We start from the raw sequence: 22,717 nt of genomic DNA on the forward strand, positions 1-22,717 counted from the left end.
CCATTTCCTTGATGAGGCTAGTAGGGCAAGAGTAAATAAGTAACTATGCGTATAAGCATAAAAAGGACAGTAAACTGTCAAATACCCTCATGAAATTTTAAAATTCATTAAATATGTTCTGAAAAAGGCAACACTGTCACTTTTAACAGGGTCGTTCCTCACAATTTAGGGTGCGTTTAGTTTGAGAGAAAGAAAATATGAAGAGAGAAAAACAGGAATTTCAATGAACGTATTTGGACTAAAAGTAGTTCAAATGCATGCATTGGATGAAATTCGTATTTTTCTCTCTTCTCATTTTCTTTCTCTCAAACCAAACATACCCTTAGAGACTCGATACCAATTATTAAAAGTGGACATTTTAATAATAAAACGCTAAAAATTAAAATAATAATAATAATATTCTTTTAACCTAAATATGATTTATTGACAGTGTAGAAAATATTTACACTTAAATTTTATATATGTGATCTAAATTACATTTTATTAAAATTACTTATAATTTACCAATTGTCAGTTGGTTTAGTGATGATTTGCGCTGATATTGGTAGGGAGAACTACGGTTCGATCCTCTGCAACTACGATCGGGAGAGACTGAAACCACTTGATGCCAGAACTGACCCCTGAACCAGATTAAACTGGTGGTGAAAACAAAAAAAATTACTTATAATTTTAGATGGTGCTCGTAATTACTATAGAAATAAATTTTCTCCAAATTTTTTTATACTAGAATTACATCCTTCATCCCCACCAAATTTTTTTAAAATTATAAATTGGTCCATATATATTTTTCAAATTTAAATATGACCCAAATCTTTTAATATGTATAAAAGTGACCCAAAATGTTCCCAAATTTTTTTTCTATTACTTTATCCAAACATACGCATTTAAAAATGAATGTGATTCAAATACAATCATTTGAATTGTTTGAAATTTCAAATCCTCTAAAATTTTTAATTACTTCATCCAAACACACTCTAAAAGTTATAGTTTATTTCACTTAACAATATGTTTACCTACTCATCCTTCTTAAGATAGTATCGTATACATAAAAAGTGGCTTTGAAACAAGATTCTTTTCATTTTCTTTTTTAAAAAGAAGCATTAATTCAAAATGGATTTTTTTTTTATTTAAAAAATATAGTTTCTGCAAGTGGGGGTGGCCGGGTGGGGATCCGTTCTCAGTTGGCGACGAGGGTCGGTAGTCAATTGTCATCCCCAATAGAGAGCAGGGGAGGGGTGATACAAAGAGGCGGGGACGGGGAAGAGAGTGATACAACCTGTTTCCGCCCCGCCCCGTTGCCATGTCTATTTTTGAGCGACTAACAAAAACAAAGCTTGATCGATCTTTTAATGTTTATAACGGCCAAGTGCTCAACGATGAAGTTTTCTCCTCTACATGCCAACCAAAAAGGGCAAAAATCAAAGTATAACGAAGAAGTGAGGGTCTCGTGAGAATCTTTAGCAACCAAAAGTGTAACGAACTAACGATCTCATAAGATATGGGTAAAATTTAAACATTTTTTTTATACATATAGGACTAAAATAAAATTTATTAATCACCTGCTCCATGATCTTAATTAAGTTGGTAAATGTTAAAGACATTATTTGTAATGGTCATAATTCATATATGAAATTCTCAACTTCTTATGGCTCTATGCTTTTTTCTGAAACAAGCAAACTTAACTATTCTCATTAATCAATGAGAGCTCAATATAAGGAAGAATCGTATCCAAAACATGGTGACTTGACTAGTCCAAGAAATAACCGTCTTCACAAGAATGTGAGAACAACCATATTCTCTTGTCGCATTACAAATTTTACCTCAAAATTTAGAATAAAATATAAATTAGCGTAATTCTTTTTTTTTTTGTCAAGTAATCTAGTGGCTAAGAAATCCACCTTAAAGATGAATAAGTGAAGTTTCCAGTGTTCGAACCCGACTCCTACATATAATGTGATGTCCCTACCAACTGAGTTAATCTCACGGGTACAAATTAGCTCTAATTCTAGTAATGATAGAACTACACTCTAAAAGTACTCCTTTTATTAACATAAATAGGATCAACCTAGATTTGAAAATCACTCTCAAATATAATCTTGTCTCATCCACTTCTATCTATACTTAAAACATGTTAGTATAATAACGTAATAACGTCTATGTGATATTATATATTTAGAATCAAATTGAATTTAAATCTTTTTATGCTGATGGGCAGAACGGGACGTTTCCAGCGAGACTATCTGGTTGAATGTGGTGGCTATGAACTTCATTCACGAAGGGGAAAGGTACATGCAAAACGTTAACACTCTAACGCTAAGTCAGTATTTGAATAAAGAAAATGCTAAGGAAATTGATTAAATATTATGTACCTTAAGTGTTTGAGGTATATGTGTATTTATAGGCAAAATCTAACATAAGTATACATGGAGAGTGACACTTGCACTAAGTTAGTGGAGCCAAGAATAGTAATAATTTAGTACTATACTGAATTTTTATTGGTTGAGGTCATGTGCTAAAGGAACATGTATATCTCTGTGTTAAAGAGTTATCATATTCTATGCTTGATAATATGTATTAGAACTTTGTGCTTCATCACTTTATTGAGCTTTTGGTGTATTTGGACTTTAGTCCGGTCCGAAACATTTTATACCTAAACTTTTAATTTGAAACCTAAGACACTAACTTGGACCGATCGGTCCTTCGGCCGACCATATAGAGCTTATAAGCTTGTTTGCTAATCTTACGTACGCCATGATATTTTCCATATGTTTTCATGCAAGCCCGCGTGCACCGAAATGAAAACTAATTGAAATTATTGTCATCATATTACTTGAAAACTTACACCTTAGAGGTTGACATTATCGTTTTCATTTAGAACCTTACCACCAAAATCATGTAGATATATAACCTTTTAATATATTGCTAACAATTCATGCAATCTGAATAATACTAATTGGTCCACTTACTAATAATAGTAACTCGAGAATGATCATGTACGGTCAAACAAAGAGGAAATTAGATAAGAATGAAATAAAAAAATAATGTCAATGAAAGAATTTAATGCTTTTTGTTCTATCTTCTCCCCACCTTGCCTATAAATACACAACATTCTTCCACTTCATTTTCATCGATCAATACTTAAATATACAATATAGTTTCTCTCAATGAGTTATAAGAAAATGAATTCCAAGGGGTTTCTTTTTCTAGCCATGTTGTTGGCTTCCATACTTCTCATCTCAGCTGAGAAATCTCACCAAAAAGATGGTAATATATAAATTTTTTCTATAGTTTCCCATCATTAATTATAGTTATATATTGTTACTTATTTTTATAATAAGATATTGTTAAATATTTGCATGGTTATGAATATTTATCATGTTACAATGGAATTTTAATAACAAGTTTAATGAAGCCCTTATAGGTTAATTCCATTAATTAAACAATTGATCCTCTTATAATTTTAAGAATATAATTTTACATTTTATTATTGATTGTGGGTTAGCTTGTTTTTTTAATTGTAATTTCGTTTTAAATTATAATAACTCTTTGTTTTTTATTTTGATAAGAAATTATATAGGTCAAGTACGTGATATAATAATTAATTATAAATTATATAATTAAATTATAGATAACCCATTTTCTTGTTGGTCTGTAGATAAAGCAAATGGGATAGATGAAAGCAAAGGCTATTACGGAGGAGGTTGGGGTTATGGTGGTCCATGGCGTGGTGGAGGATGGGGTTACGGCGGCGGCCCATGGCGTGGTGGAGGATGGGGATACGGAGGCCGTGGTGGAGGATGGGGATACGGAGGTCGTGGTGGCGGCTGGGGAGGTGGTTATGGTGGACCATGGCGTGGTGGCGGTGGCTGGGGCGGTGGCTGGCCAAAAGAACACACCGATGCTGAACCTCAAAATTAAGCAAGAAACTGAGCCAAGAGTGTTACTTATATGCAATAAATAAAACTTCATGTGATGTGTAGTTACAAATATATAATAAAAAGGGAGAATGTAGTGTTGTATTGTACTTAATATTGATGAATAATACGCATGAAGTTATTAGACATATATGTTTTCTTTTAACATATACATACACATGGATGATCTTAACTAATATGATCTTATAACATTTTTTGAATTCTTATAAAAATTTGTGAAGTTGATCTACTCAATGAGATCTTTGAATTCAACGGTTTGATTGAAGAAATATAATACCGATATCGAGTTATTAAGTGGAGTAAGTCAATGGAAACTTACTCTGGACTGGAGTCAACAGATCCCTCCTCTTTTGCGAGACTTTTTTAATTAATTAAAATGTTTGTTATTCAAGAATCTTACAAGATTATTTTCTCAAAATTCTTTTTTTTTTCTTTTGCCATCGTACTTCATGTCAATTATTTTTGGGAAAAATACACTAACCTCCCTCGAGGTCTCTTTAAATAACACAAACACCCCCTCTATTTTTATATTAGACACTAACCTCCCCTGAGGTCTCTTAAATAGATAAAAATCTCCCTTATCAACTTAACAACGTTAATTAATCTGTTAACCACTCGTTATGTAAGATCTCTTAAAATGAATAAAAACCTCTCTTTCTTATGAGCTTAACACTAGCTTTAAAAAAAAAAACATAACACTACTAACTAGTATATCAACAAACTTGCCCAGCAGCTAGGTTCTCTATTTTCTTTTGTGTATTGAAAGTTTCTTTGGTTTCTTTGATTCCTACTACTACTAATACATCAACAAGCAACTAACAGCAGAAGACAATATAGCAACCATAAATCCAGCACAATAATTCTTTTAATAAGAATAGACAAAAGTAATTAACAATTAACAGCACTAAAATCTGTCTTTCCATTGTCAATATATATAACTGATAAACTCAAATCTGTCATACAAACAATTTCGTTGCCCACATGCTTTTAGGCCTTTCAGGATCTAACAACCAATTTGCAGCCTCATTACTACTTTCCTATAAGTTTGTCCATCGCTTTGTCAAAAAAAAAAAACTTACCAAGAATGAAAGCGGCGAGAACGAAAGCGACGTGTGACAAGAAGGTAAGCGAAGGAGATGAAAGGAAAGCCAATGTTCAAGGGTTGTTAGATGATGCTTGCATGGTGAGAACTAACTGACAGTAAAGATGATCTATCAATAAAGAGGATTATCGATTTTCTTTGGAAAGAAAAAAAAAAAAAAAAGAGCGTGCGTGTTTCTATTTTGTAGGAGGTTTGTGTTATGTGAGAAAATAGAAGTGTTAATTACAAATGGATAGAATTCAGGGGAGATTAGTGTATTTTTCCTTTATTTTTTATTTTCTTTCTTTCTATTGAGTTTGTTACTTTATTGAGTTTGTTACTTTTTCATATGCATGAGAACATGTAGGATATGCTGTAGTACATACATTGTCTCTAGGCATGGCAACAGAACCCGTATCCACGGGTACCCGCCCGAACCTACCCTGAGATTGACGGGGAAAAACCGATTTGACTGGGTTTGGGTTCGGGTTTGAGTTTTCCCCGATTACAAAACATGGGGATGGGGCGGGTAACAGAGATATTGGTACTCACCCCGAACCCGTCCCCAAACCTGTCCGTTTATATAAAATTACTATATTACCCCTATTTATTTATAATGTCACAAATCATATAACTCATCTTCTCGCTTCCCAATTCCCACTTCACGTCTTTGCCACTTCCCACCTCCACCTAATTCTCTTTCTCACTTCCAATAATTTCACTTCCCAACAAGCAATAATGATTCCTTCTCTCTCAATTCCATTCCAAACTTTTCAAGTTCTACACATCTTATATTGCTATGTTTCATTTATGGTTTTGATAATTTTGGTTTGATATTTTGGAATATCATTTCATTTGTATGTTTAATGCATTGAAATTTTGGTTTGTACTTTATTATTTGAAATTTTTTGTATTGTATGTATGTCAGCGTTCGGGAAAATTTTGGGTTCGGGTAAGGTTCAGCAGGACAGGGCAATGTTCGGGGATACCCGAACCCATTTGGGTAAACCCGAACCCATTTGGGACGGGGTTTGGGTTCAATTTTTCATCCCCATCGAGTAATGGGCGGGGAACGGGTATTTATCAATGATTCGGGTATGGGAAACGGGGAAGGTAAAAACCGTACCCGCGGGTACCCATTGCCATGCCTAATTGTCTCTGTGCGGCTATTTTTAAAACTTACTCGGTTCCTATCTGTATCAGAACTTTTGTACCGTAATCCTATCTTGTGATCAGTATCTAAGTATTCATATACATATCAGTTATTCATTCGTATTTTTACTAAAAATAAATGAATCAATTTAAAATATCATATTTTTAGGCTCTGTTTGCCCCTATTTATTTTCCATTTTTTTTCTTCTCCTTAAAAATAGTAAATAAGTAAAAAATTGTGTTTGGTCCAACTTCTTCTTATTTTCTACTTCTTTACTTTATTTCTCTAATTCTTTTAAGGAGAAATAAGGTCAAATACAATTTTCTACTTCTCTATTTCTTTTAAGAAGAAATAAAAAATTAGAAAATAAGTAGGGTCAAACGGGGCCTATAATTAAAAAAGTTTTCAAAGATTTTAATCATAAATTATGAAAATTATAAACTATATAAATCATTTAATTTGAATATAAATTAGTTATCAATTATTGTTATCAAGTTCAAAAAAAGTATGACGTGTTTGATCAAAGTGTTAAGAGATTTTAAGAGATCATATTGACTTAGGCACTTGAAGAAATGTGTTGCGTAGACTTTTTTTTTTGGATTGGTCAAAGTCGTAAGAGACATGAACACTTTAAGTACATGGTCAAGAATTTGATCTTTGACTTTTGTGTATGGAAAAAATTTGTTTGGAAGAGTTGGCTATCTTACATGGAGAGTGATAAAGAAAGAGAAATTGATGGATAAAGATATGCACGGAGTGAGATGAAGTTGGAAGTAGAGAGGTGGAGAGAGAGAGAGCGATGAAGAGAAAGCGTGATGAAAAAACCTTCCACTTGAGAGGGAGCATAATGATTTGAATGAAGGGGAGATTGTCGTGGCAAGTGTGAGGTGAGTTAAGTCTCACACTGGTTAGAAAAGTGGAGTTTTAACACTTTATAAGTGAGAGAGCTCATAAACTTAATACCTTAAAATTTTGGGTAAATGTGTGATGTCCAACTCACTTATGTAGTTGTTCTGAGCCGTAATATCCCCTTGTGACCCAACATAGAGTTGTAGAGAGATGACAATGGAAAGAGATGTAAGAGTCAACAATACGCATTAGAATGTATTACCCTATTGCTCCTCTATTAATTTTCTGGCTTGAATAATCTCTTCTTATTTTGAGAGGTTCAACTTTTTTAATTATCCCACTTAACTCACTTGCTCCTCTTCTTCTAGCATCTTTTTTTAATATAAACTTCAACTAGATGTTTTGGTTTAGCGGTAACTTGTGTTCTGTGGCGCTTTTAATCAACCGCATTTTCTTTATAGATCTTTCAATCTCATTTGCACCTAGTCTAGCTAGGTAGCAAATGATGAAGAGTAAGTTGTTTGTCTAAACATGTTGTTCGTTTTTTTGTTTGACAACTCTCAACGATTTTAAGTATTGATCTTTATATATTACTAATTTAGTCCATTAGATATTATTATTATTATAAATTTTCCATGTAATCCTTATTTAGTTATCTTATGCAATGTCAATGAAATTCTATTGAAACTCTAGCCACTTTTCTTTTTTCCATTTGACATCTCTATTGTCAACTACAATTCCCTCAAAAGCACCAACGCGGAAAGAAGAATATTCCTTAGGAAGAGAGAGTCAAGGATCAATCGTAGGTAGGACAAAGCTACAAGAGAACATCAAATCCCCTTAAATACAAAAAAAATCATTCAAAAATATGAAAGGACAAAAAATTGTGATAGAAAATTCCTCAACTTGCATTGGTTGCGCATGAACTACTCCAACAGAGATACTAGGAAATTTCTCATCCTCAAAATTTATAAGATGTGATTAATATTTTGAATACTTAAAAATAAATACTTCGAATACTTAAAAAAGATAAATATTAATCATATTTTTTTTTCAAAAAAAAAACATGTGATTAATATCTACTTTTTTAAGTATTCAAAGTATTTATTTGAATAATATGCATGCGGCAAAGTCTATGGTGCACAAGTGAGTTAAGTTGTGCACCATACACAAGTTACCGAAAATACTATAATAAATACGAATTTTACAAAATCTACCGTCGGATAGAAAGTTTATATCGTATAGATCATCCATAAAAATTTTTAAAAAAATTAAAAATCATTTGATATGACATTGAGACCCGTCAAAATTAACGGTTTATGAATTTTATTCAATACCGTTAATCTTGACGGGTCTCAATAACATATCAAATGATTTTCAAAAAAATTTAAAAAATTTATGGATGATCTAAACAATATAAACTTTCTATCCAACGGTGAATTTTGTAAAATTCGTATTCGTTATAAAAATATCAAACACTTATGCACCATGCACCACTTAATCAAGTGGTGCATGTTAGACAAAGCCTATGCGTCATCATGTTATTTTAACGAAGTGTGAAGAAAGTGAAAGTGCTTGAGTTTTAGAGGAAAAGTTACTTTTATCCGCGGTAAGGAAAGATCTAAGGAAGAAACATGATGGATATATACTTCCTCCGATCTCATATATAAGTAACAAAAAAATTAGAAGTCTCAAATATAAGTAAAAGTTACTATAATCATTATATTTATTATCAATATTCCAATTTAGAAAATGCTAAACAGTGCCCCCGGGGCACTAGTTAAGGATATAAATATGGAAATTTCATCTCGTAAATTGTGCATTCAATACTTTAATATATAAAAAGTTATTCTCTCTCATCATTATATTTTTTATTTGTTTCTTTTTTTAGTATGCATAACTAGTGCCAGGGGGCACTGTTTAGCATGACCCTTCCAATTTTACCGTTAATTTCACTTTTACCCATAATAAATAGAAATTTAATTTAAACAAAAAGTAAGGGTAAAATTGTAAATGACATATTTTATCTAATCATTTACTCCAATTTCTTAAAGGATGTGCCTTTTTTTTTGTTGCTTATATTCAAGACTAGAGGAGTATTGTATTCCTTCTATTTGTTTTATTAATTATTAGGTTGAATTCGCTTTGATAGTGTTATATTGTTTTTGTTTAAAAATCTGAAGTGATTTTATAATAGTAGAGTTATTTATTTGATCTAGACGATTCATGATTTTTTACTCTCACATTGAATTTTTTATACGTTAAAATTGAAGTGTTCTTATCTACAGTTTTTACTCATATATTGTTAATTAGTGTTAGTGTTAGTTGTGCTGATAAATTTGGTGATTCAGATTCCATAAAAAAAAGATAATTTAAACGCTTTCGTATATTTCGTTGTACACTCTAGTCTGATCCTAATATGGATGATTCCTCTGGACATCCCCTCGTGACCCAACATAGAGTTGTAGAGAGATGGAGATGGAAAGATATGGAGTGTTACTGCATCAATTTGTTTGAGATCGAGATTCAATATTTTTTTTAATTATCCCACATAACTCCCTTGCTCCTCTTCTTCTAGGCAATGTTTTTTTAATATAAACAAGGCTTAATTAATAAAATAGTCCCTTAAAAACATTTTTAGTTTTAGATTGGTTCCTTAAAGAAAAAAAGGTCAGAATATGGGAGTTATGTGCGTTTGATTCGTAAAACAGCAAAAACTGGACAGAACAGTACATGACAGAATGTACAAGATAATACAGGACATGACAAAACTGTATCGGAGAGATATAGAACAATAATATTTTTATATTCGAAAATACAATGGGTATTTTCGTATTTTTTTTATAGTTGTACTGTGGACAAAAAGTTGTCCTGTGGTTTAGTGAGGGACAAAAAATCTTGTTTTTGTCCTGTCCCTTGCTGTCTAATTTGTCCAGTCTCATAACCAACAAAAGTTGTCCAGTCCCCTATTTTTTAGCAGATCAAACGCACCTAGATGTTTTGGTTTAGCAGTAACTTGTGTTCTGTGGCGCTTAAGATCAGCCGCATCTTTTATGGTTCTTTCAATCTCATTTGCAAGTAGTCTAGCTAGGTGGCAAATGATGAAGAGTAAGTTGATTGTCTAATATGTATAAAGTTTCACTTCCCAAAATATAAGTAAAAATAAGTCAAATAAAGTTGATGTGTATTCAATTTTATTGACCAATTTTTGCTAATGTTTTGAGACGGAGAGAATATTATTTTTTAGGTTTTTTTCTCCTAGATTACTCCTTAAGAATTGAAGATATTTAGCAAACAACCAATGAAAACAATTCATATAAGTAAATTTACACATGTGAAATAAAAGTTAATTAAAATTGGATTTAATTGATATGCACCGACGATGTAAAATAATTTTAAATTGTCAACCAATACCAACCATGTTTTCCGCCACATCACCCCACTTCACCCCACTTTCTTCACATGACATGACAAAATAATGATTATTTATTGGACGATTGTGTAAAACTATTTTACACCGTCGGTGCATATTAATTAAACTCATTAAAATTTGGATTTAATTGATATGCACTGACGGTGTAAAATAATTTTACACTGTCAACCAATATGACATGGAAAAATAATGTTTGTTTATTGGACGATTGTGCAAAACTATTTTACACCATCGGTGCATATCAATTAAACTCTTAAAATTTATCTTGTGAGTACCACATAAAAATCTATTTACGTGGCTTGGGATATCAAAATGATAATGTATTATGTATGTCTCAACTATTTTTTTTTAAAATGTTAAAATAATGTGTTATCAACTTAATATTCAACTATATTATGAGTAACTTCAAAATTTTATAAAATGTAATCAAATCAAATAATAATTCATAATTAGTTTTTTTTTTTCTTGCATTCCAAAATGTTAAAAAGCTAAATTTGAAAAAAAAAACCACTTTTTTTTTTTATAATTAAAAAAAAAAACTAACAATGAATTGGTTCAAGTGACAAGGATCTTGATCCCCTGAAGCTTGCAATCAGGGGTTTGATTCCTAGCTCATGCTGTGTGTGGAGAAAATCCGATGGGAAGGAAGATTTCACCTTATATTTCCAACAAATTCCGATAATCTTTAATAGCGATGAATATTTCGTACCAATATCATGATTAAAAAAAAAACAAAAAAAACTATCACAGTATATATAAATCTCAACCAACTTCATCTAAGTTTTTTTTTTTTTGACAGATTCATCAAAATGAATAATTTGAACATCATCCAAATTTATAAAAGATAATGAAGTCCATCGATCCTCCTAGTAATCCTAGTTAATTTGAACTACTTCAAATCAATTCTTAATTAAATCTAAACAAACTTCATCTAAATATCAAAAACTCTATAAATACACAACTAATATATATACATTAATTATTGGGTATGATCTCAAATTACCATGAGTTCAAGAAGTACAATGAGGTCAAGAAATATGAGACAAGAGAAGAGTGATAGAGTGAAGGATCCTATAACTCTTCAAACAATGAGCTACGATGAATTTGACAAGTTTAGGCGGGAATATTTGGTTAAGTATTATCCTTTTAATACCTTTGGGAAGCAAGAGAAGCAAAGCTTGATGCAAAAGATAAAAAGGTGGTTCATTACTTGCTTGTGCTGTATTGATAATGAAGAAACATCGGAGGAAATAAGAAGCAAAAATTTTTGGGTGAAGGAGTTTAAGGATTTTGATTTCTGAAATTGTTTTGTTTTTGTTTCTATTTTTCATTAGATAAAATTTTACTCTATAATTTTTTTTTTCTTTTTTTACCACGAGTATGCGGACCACTAGGTAGTCTAATCTGATTTTGGGGTTAGTTCCGTCATCAAGTGGTTTCACTCGTAAATTGTTGGAATCCTATGGTCATTCCTACCGAGTCCAGTGTCAATCACTATTGGACCAACTAATTAAGGATTGATATTGTATCATTCAATATAAGTTAATATTAGAATATGTTTAGTATTGACTAAAAATAATTTGTTTTTAGTATTCACATGTTATTTACCGTTTAGTATTGTTTATAAAACTTTGTGTTTAATTAAGTTTAACATTGTCTATAAAAAAAAAAACTTGCATGTGATTAATGTGTACTTTTGTACGGATATTCAAAGTATTTATTTGAATAATATGCATCATCATGTTATTTTAATGAAGTGTGAAGAAGAAAGTGAAAGTGCTTGAGTTCGAGGAAGAGGTACTTTAAATCGCAGTAAGGAAAGATTGAAGGAAGAAACACGATGAATATATATTGTATTCGTTCTATTTATTTTTATTAATTATTAATTATTAGGTTGAATCCGCTTTGATAGAGTTTATCGTTTTTTGTTTAAAAAATGAAAGTGATTTATTTATCTAACTAAAAATAATTACGGAGTATATTTTATATTTAAATTTTTATAGACACAATTAATGGTTAATTTTGCTTAGAAAAAGTTAGTGGTTAATTGTTAAGAAAAAAGGTAATATATTAGTTTGAGAATCTTCGTGAACATTACTCAGTCGGTAGATACATTATAGTATACAATGATTGGGGTTTGAATACAAAATTACTCCCTCCGGTCCTTTTTATAAGGAACATTTTGAAAAAATCACACAGACCAAGGAAACACATTTAATATAGTTATTTTCATTTAATACTCTTATAAATTTAAATTTATTCCATGTTTACCCTTATTTAATTACTTTTTATTCAACTAACTTACTTATTTTTAAATTCTCTTTCATAATAAATAAGGGCATAAGTGAAATTGAACATTTAGAACATTTGAAAATTGGTCAAAGTTTCTTATAAAAAGGATCAAATTTTTTTCCCAAAATGTTCCTTATAATAAGGACCGGAGGGAGTATTCATTTATTCACCTTAAAAAAAGAAATTATGTTCACTAAACAACTTGAGAAAAGTAATATGTTAACGATTGAGATCATACCATGAACATTTTTTAGGGAAATGCTAATTAGTCTCCCAAGGGCACTAATTAAGAAACCCAAAAATAGTAAATTTTACATTGAAAAAAAAAATAATTACCAAGGTATAGTGTCGAGATTGCCTACTAAATATGTAGAAAAGGGGTTCAGACTGTTACAATAAAGTAGCTCAATTGGTAGTGGGTATTCATTGAATATGTACTTGAACCTCAGAGTACGTGGTTTGAATTCTCACGGAAGGCAAAAACTTAACTAGAGAGGAGTAAAGAAGATCGTGAGGTACATCACCAAGATTGACTATTAAATACGTAGAAAAAAAACGAGCTGCTATAGTTACTCCACTCGTAAAAGGAATAGGACGAGCCAAAATTTTTACTTAGAAATCACTTCAATGATAAAAGTTTCACCTTATCGACATAGATGAAGTCTCATTAGTATAAATGGGCATTAAAAAAAGAAGAGAGAGAGAGAGGTGAACTACCAAATCATAAAAAAGAAAACACAAGTCGAAAATGGTTCAAAAAAGTAAGGAATCAAAATCGTACGACCGTGTCTCCATGAATTTAACTTAGTTAATAGGAACATCGCATTATTTAGCTCAGTTGATATATAGAAACATTGTATTATGTATGCAAGAGTCGATGTTCAAATATCAAACACTTAATTTATTCACCTTAAAAATAGAATTCTAACCACTAAACTATTTTATAAAAAATTGTAGAATCGCATTACTTCCGAGTCAAAAGAGTATACTTACAAAGTACTTTACATTTATTTCACTTAAAAAAAAACTTAACGGAACTTGCATCCGAATCCTCTAAATGCAAGGCTTTTTATTATTATTATTATTAGGCCATCTTCTTGGCCTTTCTAGTACTTAATTTTTATTTTTATTTTTACAAAACAAACTCAAAAAATCGATATCTATTTCAAAGATAAGATGGAATATCTATTTAAAAGAAAATTATGCATAAGATAGTCTCCTAGTTACTCCCCTCATCATATTTAGCGTTTCTAATTAACTGCTCAGTTTGTGTTTTAAGGATACGATTTATCAATTATACCCTTTGTCAATTATTTTTATCTTTTTCAATAAATTTTTTATATATATTTAAAAAACTAAAGTTTGTTTTTTTTAAACAAAGTTTTTTTTAAAAAAACTGAAAGTTTGTTTCCTTTTTTTACGATAAGAAAATTTGTTCGTTCCTTGTTATATTCAGATTGAAACAGAATTTGTTACCAATAATAATGATACAATAGTACTCACAATGGATTGTTACGAGAGAAACGATATATATATTTTGTATAACAATAAATTTATTTGAAAGAGCGCAAAAAAATAGAAATTTATTGGTGAATTAAGATGAAAGTATAATAGGATAAGGTGCAAATACACTTTCTTAATTTGGTGTTATCATTCTAACTGGACACTTATAAAAACACGGAGGGAGTAATTTTAAATATATAGGCTACAATATCTCAACTCACTTCACAAGATCTCTAAGTGCCCGTTTGACCCTCCTTATTTTTTACTTTTCTACTTCTTTTAAGGAGAAGTAGGACCAAATACAATTTTGATAAAATTATTAAGATAAGAAGTGTCTTTTTTTTTTTAATAAAAAACACAATATAAGTGACTTAAAAAAAATAAATTTATTTTCATAAAAAAAAGAATTTATGATAATTATTTTTTTAAGTTGTTATTGTTATTATTATTATCTTTTTTTAAGTTTGTTATATTATTAGGATAATTATCTTTTAAATTTAGATGACCATGAATTTATAATAAGTTAGTTATTAATCTATTTTACTAAACAGATTTAACTTAAAGTGATAATTAAGTTGAAAAAAAATAATAAATACCAAACAACTTTAACTTTAAGTTTAAAGCTTTTATTTTCAACTTCATTCTTAAAGTAACTTTTAAGCCTAAAATAAGGAGGGTCAAACGGGTGCCAAGTATCTTTGCAATTATTAAGAGATATAATGAGTTCACAAATTAAGAGGCAGCATAAGGGTGAGAGGGTGAATCCTATAAACAATGAAACTATCCCATACGAGGAGTTTGCTAAGTATAGGCAGAAATATTTGGTTACATATTGTTCCTTTAAAACCTTTGGTCCCAAGGAAAAGAAAACGAGTGTACACCAAAAGATCTCAAAGTGGTTCAACAATGCCATGAAGTACTTAAAGAAACACAAGAAGAAGCATGAAGGTAAAGATATTAAAGCTAATCAAAACTCAACTAATGAGTGTTTTCAAATGGGTTGCCAAAGCTACAATCAATTTGGTAATAGCCCTAATAAGCAGCAATTCGCATTCACGCTCTCTCTTTAATGGTAGGAAACACTTTGATAATGGTGCTTATCACACTTTGTTATTATGATGTTTTGGTGATAGTTACTCATAATATTTAGCATTTTTCATATCCAATTTCACAATTTTGTGCTCAGTCATTGCTTGATTTCTAAAATTCTTGTTTTTTCTTTTGTTATTTAATTTGTCATTGGATTGATTGTAATTTAACATGATTTTTTTTTCGAAACAAAAATGTCAAAAGTGAGGATTAAACACAAGACCACCGGTTCTGGAAGCTGCAATTCACCGCTGCGGCGAAGGAGCTGTTTCTTTAACATGATAAGTTAATATTATAAAAAGAACCTTGTTTTGGGTATCTTATATTTTTTTTTCTATTCTAGAAAAAAAAACAATTTAACTTGTTTATTTTAAGATAATATTGTTTATTTTAAGATAATAATAATATTATACAAAGTATTAGAAATTAACTTGTTTTTATTAAGTTTAATATATTGTCTTTAGAAAAACTGATTAATATTCAGAGTATTTATTTTGCTAATAGGATCATCATCACATAAAGCTAAAATAGTCTCTCTACATATTATATAGCCCATCCGTTCTTTTTTATATTACTTTGGTTAAGTTTTATAAAAAGGAACCGATGAGGTAATTAATTTGGTTGTATATTTTTTTTGATAATTAATTTGGTTGCATATTGCTTCATCAATGATTAATAATGATTTTTTTTTTATTTAATGGGTCACAAATCTTATAGATTGTATTTTTTTTTTTGTTTGGGAGATTTTGGTTGTTCTAGTGGATACGAAGGCTACTATTTGTACTTTATCTTTTAAGGCCTAGTTATGTTTCAATATTTTGTACCCTTTCAACAAAAAAAAATACATTACCATTGTTCGTACTTCATACACAATGAAGAGCCACATTTACAAGAAAAAGTTTGTTTTGAAAATTACCTAAATTCATATATATAATAACAAACTACTACATCAGATATCTAATAAGATAATGTAAGACACTTTTTGTTTTTACAAGTTTTACTTAACGAAACTACTAGAAAAATCTCAAATACCGACGGACGAAATCTGTCTCTAAAATGTAAATATTTCGTCACTAAACATGTTAGACACAGAATTAGAGACATATTTAATTTTGTCGTTAATTTCCTCGTCTCTAAACTATTAGAGACGGATTTTATATTCCGTCTCTGATTGGAGACGAAATTTATCCGTCATTAATAAATTAAAATCCGTCTCTAAACATTGAATTGAAAACACAATAAGTCCGTCTCTATTGGAGACAAAATTATCTGTCTCTAAATTCAAATGATTCTGTCTCTAAAATTCTGTCTCCAAGCATAGAATTCTGTCTCTAATAAGTTAATTTTTTTTTTGTCTATATAATGCATTTTTGGTTGATTTATCAAGTGACTTATAGGTATTTTGGCTTTAATGTCATAAATTATTTATTGTGCACAAATAAACAAGTCTTGCACAGTATAAAAAAAAACAATCTTGCACCGGGCACGATTTTTTTTCCACATTGCTCATTTAATCTAATGACGAGATTTATTGATTCGATGAATAAACTATGGTGTGATACTTGTTAGTTTCAAGTGTTTTTTTTATAAAAACTTCTCATAAAAAAAATTGCTAATTAGAACATTTTTTAAGCAAAATATTTCTTACGGTAAAATAGTCTGCACCCCCTGCTCTAGGTTCCTGGATACGTCACTGACCGTCGGTGTAATTTATTTTTACACATACAACCAATGACACGTTGCCACATCATTTAATGAATGTGACACATCATGTGTTTTTAATTACCATACATGATGTGTCGGTATATTATTAGACGCATGTGCAAAATAACTTTACACTGACGGTGCATATAAATTAAATTTATATATATATGTTTTAGGCCTCATGTGGTCTTGGGTTTGATTTTTAACTCTTACTTGCGAAAATAATTCAATTGAAAGGAAATGGCCCACTTTTTTTTTTCTTTGGAAAGAGGAGCAGAAAGATCTGCTACCTCAAAAGATAAATATATTAAAAAAGATAAGAGAGAAAGATGTATAAATAAAGAGGGAGATTAGGCCAAAACCTCTTTAAAAGTTAACAAACCTAAAATTAGGTCTACCAAGTTTGTTAACAACAAAACTTTCTCTAATCACATGAGGAATTTCATTCCAAATTGTAAGACAATCTATATTAAGCCCTATGTTAGCTAAGCCACCAGCACAATAATTTCCCTCCCTATACACATGAGAGATTATGAAATTTATACTTCTAATAAGAACATAACAATTGAACCATCTATTTCTTAATTTCCAAGTGACCAAAGAGAATGATTTAAAAGCAAGCACCACTAAAGTGGAATCAGTCTCTAACCATAAATTGTTCCAGTTGTTATTAGCAGCTATTTCAATGGCTCTTAAAGCCCTTATAAGCTCAGCACTGAATGCTGATCCCAAGCCCGTGTTCTCAGCAAAACAACACAAAAGATCAGCATCACTATTTCTAAAAATTCTACCACAAGAAAAAGTAATTAAGTTGCTAGCTCCGTCCGTATTGTATTTCACCCAATTGGTAATTGGAGGTTGCCAAATAATTTCTTTTATCATCAGAGCTTTTCAAGGATGAATGGTCACATTAAAATTCTTTAAAATAGTAAAGTCCCTAACAGAACCTGTAGAACAAGACCTAGTATTAGAAACCTATCATCATACCTTAGCAAATGCATTATTTATTAACTAAAGGAAAGATAAAAAAAAAAATACAATTAAAATATCATAGTTTTAAATTGAAAAAATCAATTTTGAATATTAAATAAATTACACACAATTGATTTTTTTCATTATAATGAAGTAAGCATGTGGAGTCATGCATTTCAACCACAATTTGCAAACACAACACCATCATCTACATGCACGAACCACCACTTTATCTTGCAAAAAAATACATATTTTTCTCATTCTTTATTTATTAAATATGACTTATTGAGTCATGCATGTGATGTTAGAATGAAATTATATATGTTAGAAATAAAAAGTTATCATCAATTTTAACTCTATTATATTTATGTATTATGTATCTACGCTCTCCGTCACATAAATGCAATTTTTCTTACGCTTAGTTTTCAATATAACATTAATTGCTTATTTTCCAATTTTTACATTATCATCCCCAAATTATCGTTCTCCACTTTGTATTTATGATAATAGAAATACATCAATGTTATTAATTAGCAATTAACATTGTTAGTTTTATACTTTTATTGTGGGTGAATATCGAACTTTCAATTTTCTTATCCTTTCAGTCCCTAACTCATCCACCTAAGACACTAAACCATCCCTTATAAATCCCGAAATACACCAGGGTAATTGGTTAAATCATCATTATTTAATATTTCGGTTAAATCAACATTATTTTATTAATTCATTTATTGTTTTTTAATTAATGTGTGTGCATGAAATGGTCAAATGTGACCGTGACAATATTGTGGGACAGATAAAGTACTATATATCAAATAATTTTTTAAATAATCGCATAAAATTTTACAATGTCCTATTATTTTATGGACTAATTTTCAAATAAGTATAGTAAAATATTTTTATAAATTTTTTGATATTTTAATACAAATTTATTAAAAATAATAGGCTTATGAAATTCATTTTTTTTAATAAAAAAAATATTATACTACGTTTAGATGTGATTTTTGAAAGATAATTATCTTAATAATAACAAACTAAAAAATCGATACAAATAATATTTGGATAAACATTGAAAAAAAGATAATAATAACAAAGCCCAAAATAGATAATAACAGGTAATTATCCTAATAATAAAAAAATTAAAAAAAAGATAATAACAACTAATAATAATAACTTAAAAGATATGATTATTATTGTGTTTTCTTCATTAAAAAAAAAAACTTCTAATTTTAAAACTTCATCAAAATTGTGTTTGGTCCACTTCTTCTTAAAAGAATGTAGGTTTAGAAAATAAAAGAACCAGAGAATAGAAAATAAGAAGGGCCAAACACAACCTTAATATTCAACTATTATGAGTAGTATCTTCAAAATTTATAAAATGTAATCAAATAACATAATTCATAATTAGTTTTTGTTCTTTTTGCATTCCAAAAAATTAAAATGCTAAATTTGAAAAAAAAAAAAAAAAAACTATAACTTCAAAACTATCACTATACATATAACTAGCAACAACTTCAACTCCATTCGGTCTTAAATGTTAACTAACTTCATCTATGTTAATTTGTTTTTTTTGACACATTCATCTAAATTAATTTGAACATCATCCAAATTTATAAAAGATAATGAAGCACATCCTAGTAATTCTAGTTAATATGAACTACTTCAAATCCATTCATAATTAAATCTCAACAAACTTCATCTAAATACCAAGACTCTATAAATACACAACTAATACATGAATCATAAGGTATAAGGTATATATCAAATTAGAATGAGTTCAAGAAATACGAGTTCAAGAAATATGAGACAAGAGAAGAGTGATAGAGTGATCCTACAACTCTTCAAACAATGAGCTGCGATGAATTTGACAAGTTTAGGCGGAAATATTTGGTTAAGTATTATCCTTTTAATACCTTTAAATAAAGACAACTCACACATGTATTAAGTATATTCAGGTAACAGACATACTCAGACATATTCATTCACCAATTTGAGGAATACAAACATCCAACAAATAAGGAATACACAAATATCATTTATCAATTACGAATGCCACATAATTTTTAATGCATTCTAATGTCACATAATAATGTCATGTCATCTAGTGCATATCTATATGCATGTGGTACCAATTCATCATATTATTAGATAACTTAATCCAAGTGTTTTAGATCATTGTCTCTAAAACATTCTATATCATTGTCTCTAGAATAACAGTAAACTAGATCATCGTCTCTAGGATACTCATCAATAGGCACAACTTATGAATGCATGAAATGTGCATATACCAAACATATGGTTCATCCTAAATCATAAACATCAACATCGTTTAATTAACAACATAGTTAATTAACTTCACCAATATTGGATAACATAATCCAAAAATCTCAACAAAGTAATTCATCACCATAATTCAATCAACACATTCACCATCATTTAATCCATAGAGATATACTCACATCATTGCATAATCATCTATTAAGATATATGAATCATGCATCAACAATAAACCATTAATTCCAATTAAATAAGCATATGAAGTTCACTTAATATATATAAAGTATGCCAACAAAATAGCATACTGCAGAAACCAAGATTTATCTAAGAAATCTAACTCAGGTATCTACGCGAAAACTGGGCAAGATGATTCCCGGCTAAATAAGTCAACAAAAAGTCAATGTTGGACAACAGAACAGAGTTCCAGGTTAGCGTCAGCCAAGTGCGTCGCAACTGCACTGTTCATACTGCAAAATTGTTGCAGGATGCGTTTTGGCTCGGAAATACTCCAATAATCACTTAAAACTCACAAAATCACTTATTTAAGCTTAGACAGATTATATCTAACTATTACTAAACTTATGGCTTATTAAAAACAACTTAAAACATCAATTATAAGCATTTATTTCATGGGTTTTCACTTAAACTCATAAACTTACTAAAATCCACAAGTAACAACAACAACAATCAAAACATGGATTTTTATTACATCAAATCATTTTTAGATCATGCATAAACATATGGAATCAATAAAACAACACAAAGATTCATAAAAATTCACATTCCCTTTAACCCTCACAAACCCCCCCACCCCCCCACTTAGAGATAAAGAGAGTTTGAGCTGGAGAAGAAAAGCACTTCTCCCCTCTTATTAGCTTATCTCTAACTTATAAAATCAAACCCTCATACCTTGTCTTGGTTGGATTCTCTTCTCCCCTCTTGGTTCTTCTTTCCCGTTCTCTTCTTTTTCTTCTGGTTTGTTCTTTTTGTGACAAATAAAAATGGCTTTTATCTTTAAGTTACTTAATAAATAGGGTTTTCTATATTTTTCCAATTAGCATCCCCCACTCTACTCATTTCACCCCTTAACTTAATCTAATTCAATAATTATATCACTTCTAACTTAGTTTATAATTCTCAACTAATTAATATCCGATTATGACTATTATGCCCTCATAAATAAAATAAACACAAACAATCACATGGGATAATCGAATAATTAAATAAATACTAATAATCGAAATGGGGTGTTACGTTAATCATCGTTAATGATGGTGAAAACTTCGTACTAATATCATGATAACCTAAAAAAATAAAATTATATTTTTTATTAAAATTTTTATAGACGCAAGTTATTATAGTGGCTAATTGTTAAGAAAAAAAAAAGTAAACTATATTAGTATCAGATCCTATGTAAACATAACTCAGTCAGTAAATACATGTTCACTAAAACTATTTAGTTATTCACCTTAAGAATGAAATTATGTTCACTAAACAACTTGAGAAAAAGTAATATGTTAACAAGATTTTGGAATTAGTGAGCTTTAAGCCGGAGAGAAAGTATTAGAATAAGATGTTTTTAATTTATATTATTAATTACATTTTTTGTTATTAGAGTAAGATGTTTTGAATTTTTATTACTAATACTAAGTATGTTCTTCATTTTATGTTTGACAACTCCCGATGCTTCATTGCATCGTGAGTTTGAGTGAAAGTGTTAAATAATATGACTTTAGGTATTGGTCTTTTTTTTTTGGTAAACCAAATGTATCCTTCGCGCGCAATTACAGAGATTAATTCCTTCGAGGTAACTGAGATCCATTTAAGGGGTTGACCTCTCCCAACAAATGCTTCTCCATACGCACCGGCCAAAGATCGAACCCACATGACCAAATGATTAAGGGACCCAAATATCTACCACTTGTGTCATACTATGTTGGTAGTTATTGGCCTTTATATATTAGTAATATAGTCCATTAGATATTATTATAAATTCTTTGTAATCCTTATTTTGTTATGTTATGCAATGTCAATGATATTCTTCTATGGCTTAAATGATCAATTCGTCCATGTAAGTTCGCGAGTTTTTGGTTTTCGTCCATGTATCATTTTTTGTGTTAAAATAGTCCCGGTATGTGCAAATCCTTTTGGTTTTAGTCCCTATTATTAAGTGCCGTTTCAAAAATGATAACGTGGCAAACGGAGGCTAACATGGAAGTGTGTGACGTGGCAAACAAGGATGATGTGTCAATAATGATACCCAGTCATCCAATTAGAGAGACCAAATCCAAAAATAAAATTGCAAGAAAGAACCAAAACAAAAAAGAAATTAATCCCAAAAATATATTTCAGCTAAAATATAACTAAAATATAAACTTTTAAGTATAACTAAAATATAACAATCTTAAAAACTGACATCATATCAACTA

General features: G+C 29.8%; 1 protein-coding gene across 1 annotated transcript; it reads left to right on the forward strand.

The window, feature by feature from the left end:
- Window positions 1-3,179: 3,179 nt before the first annotated feature.
- Window positions 3,180-3,918, forward strand: LOC123892816 (glycine-rich RNA-binding protein blt801-like). The gene is made up of 2 exons (XM_045942691.1): window positions 3,180-3,264; window positions 3,656-3,918. Exons 1-2 carry the CDS (start codon window positions 3,180-3,182, stop codon window positions 3,916-3,918), a joined length of 348 nt encoding a protein of 115 aa, XP_045798647.1.
- The last annotated feature ends 18,799 nt before the right edge of the window (window positions 3,919-22,717 follow it).

This window comes from Trifolium pratense, linkage group LG1 (assembly GCF_020283565.1).
Source record: "Trifolium pratense cultivar HEN17-A07 linkage group LG1, ARS_RC_1.1, whole genome shotgun sequence".
Classification (NCBI taxonomy): Eukaryota; Viridiplantae; Streptophyta; class Magnoliopsida; order Fabales; family Fabaceae; genus Trifolium; species Trifolium pratense.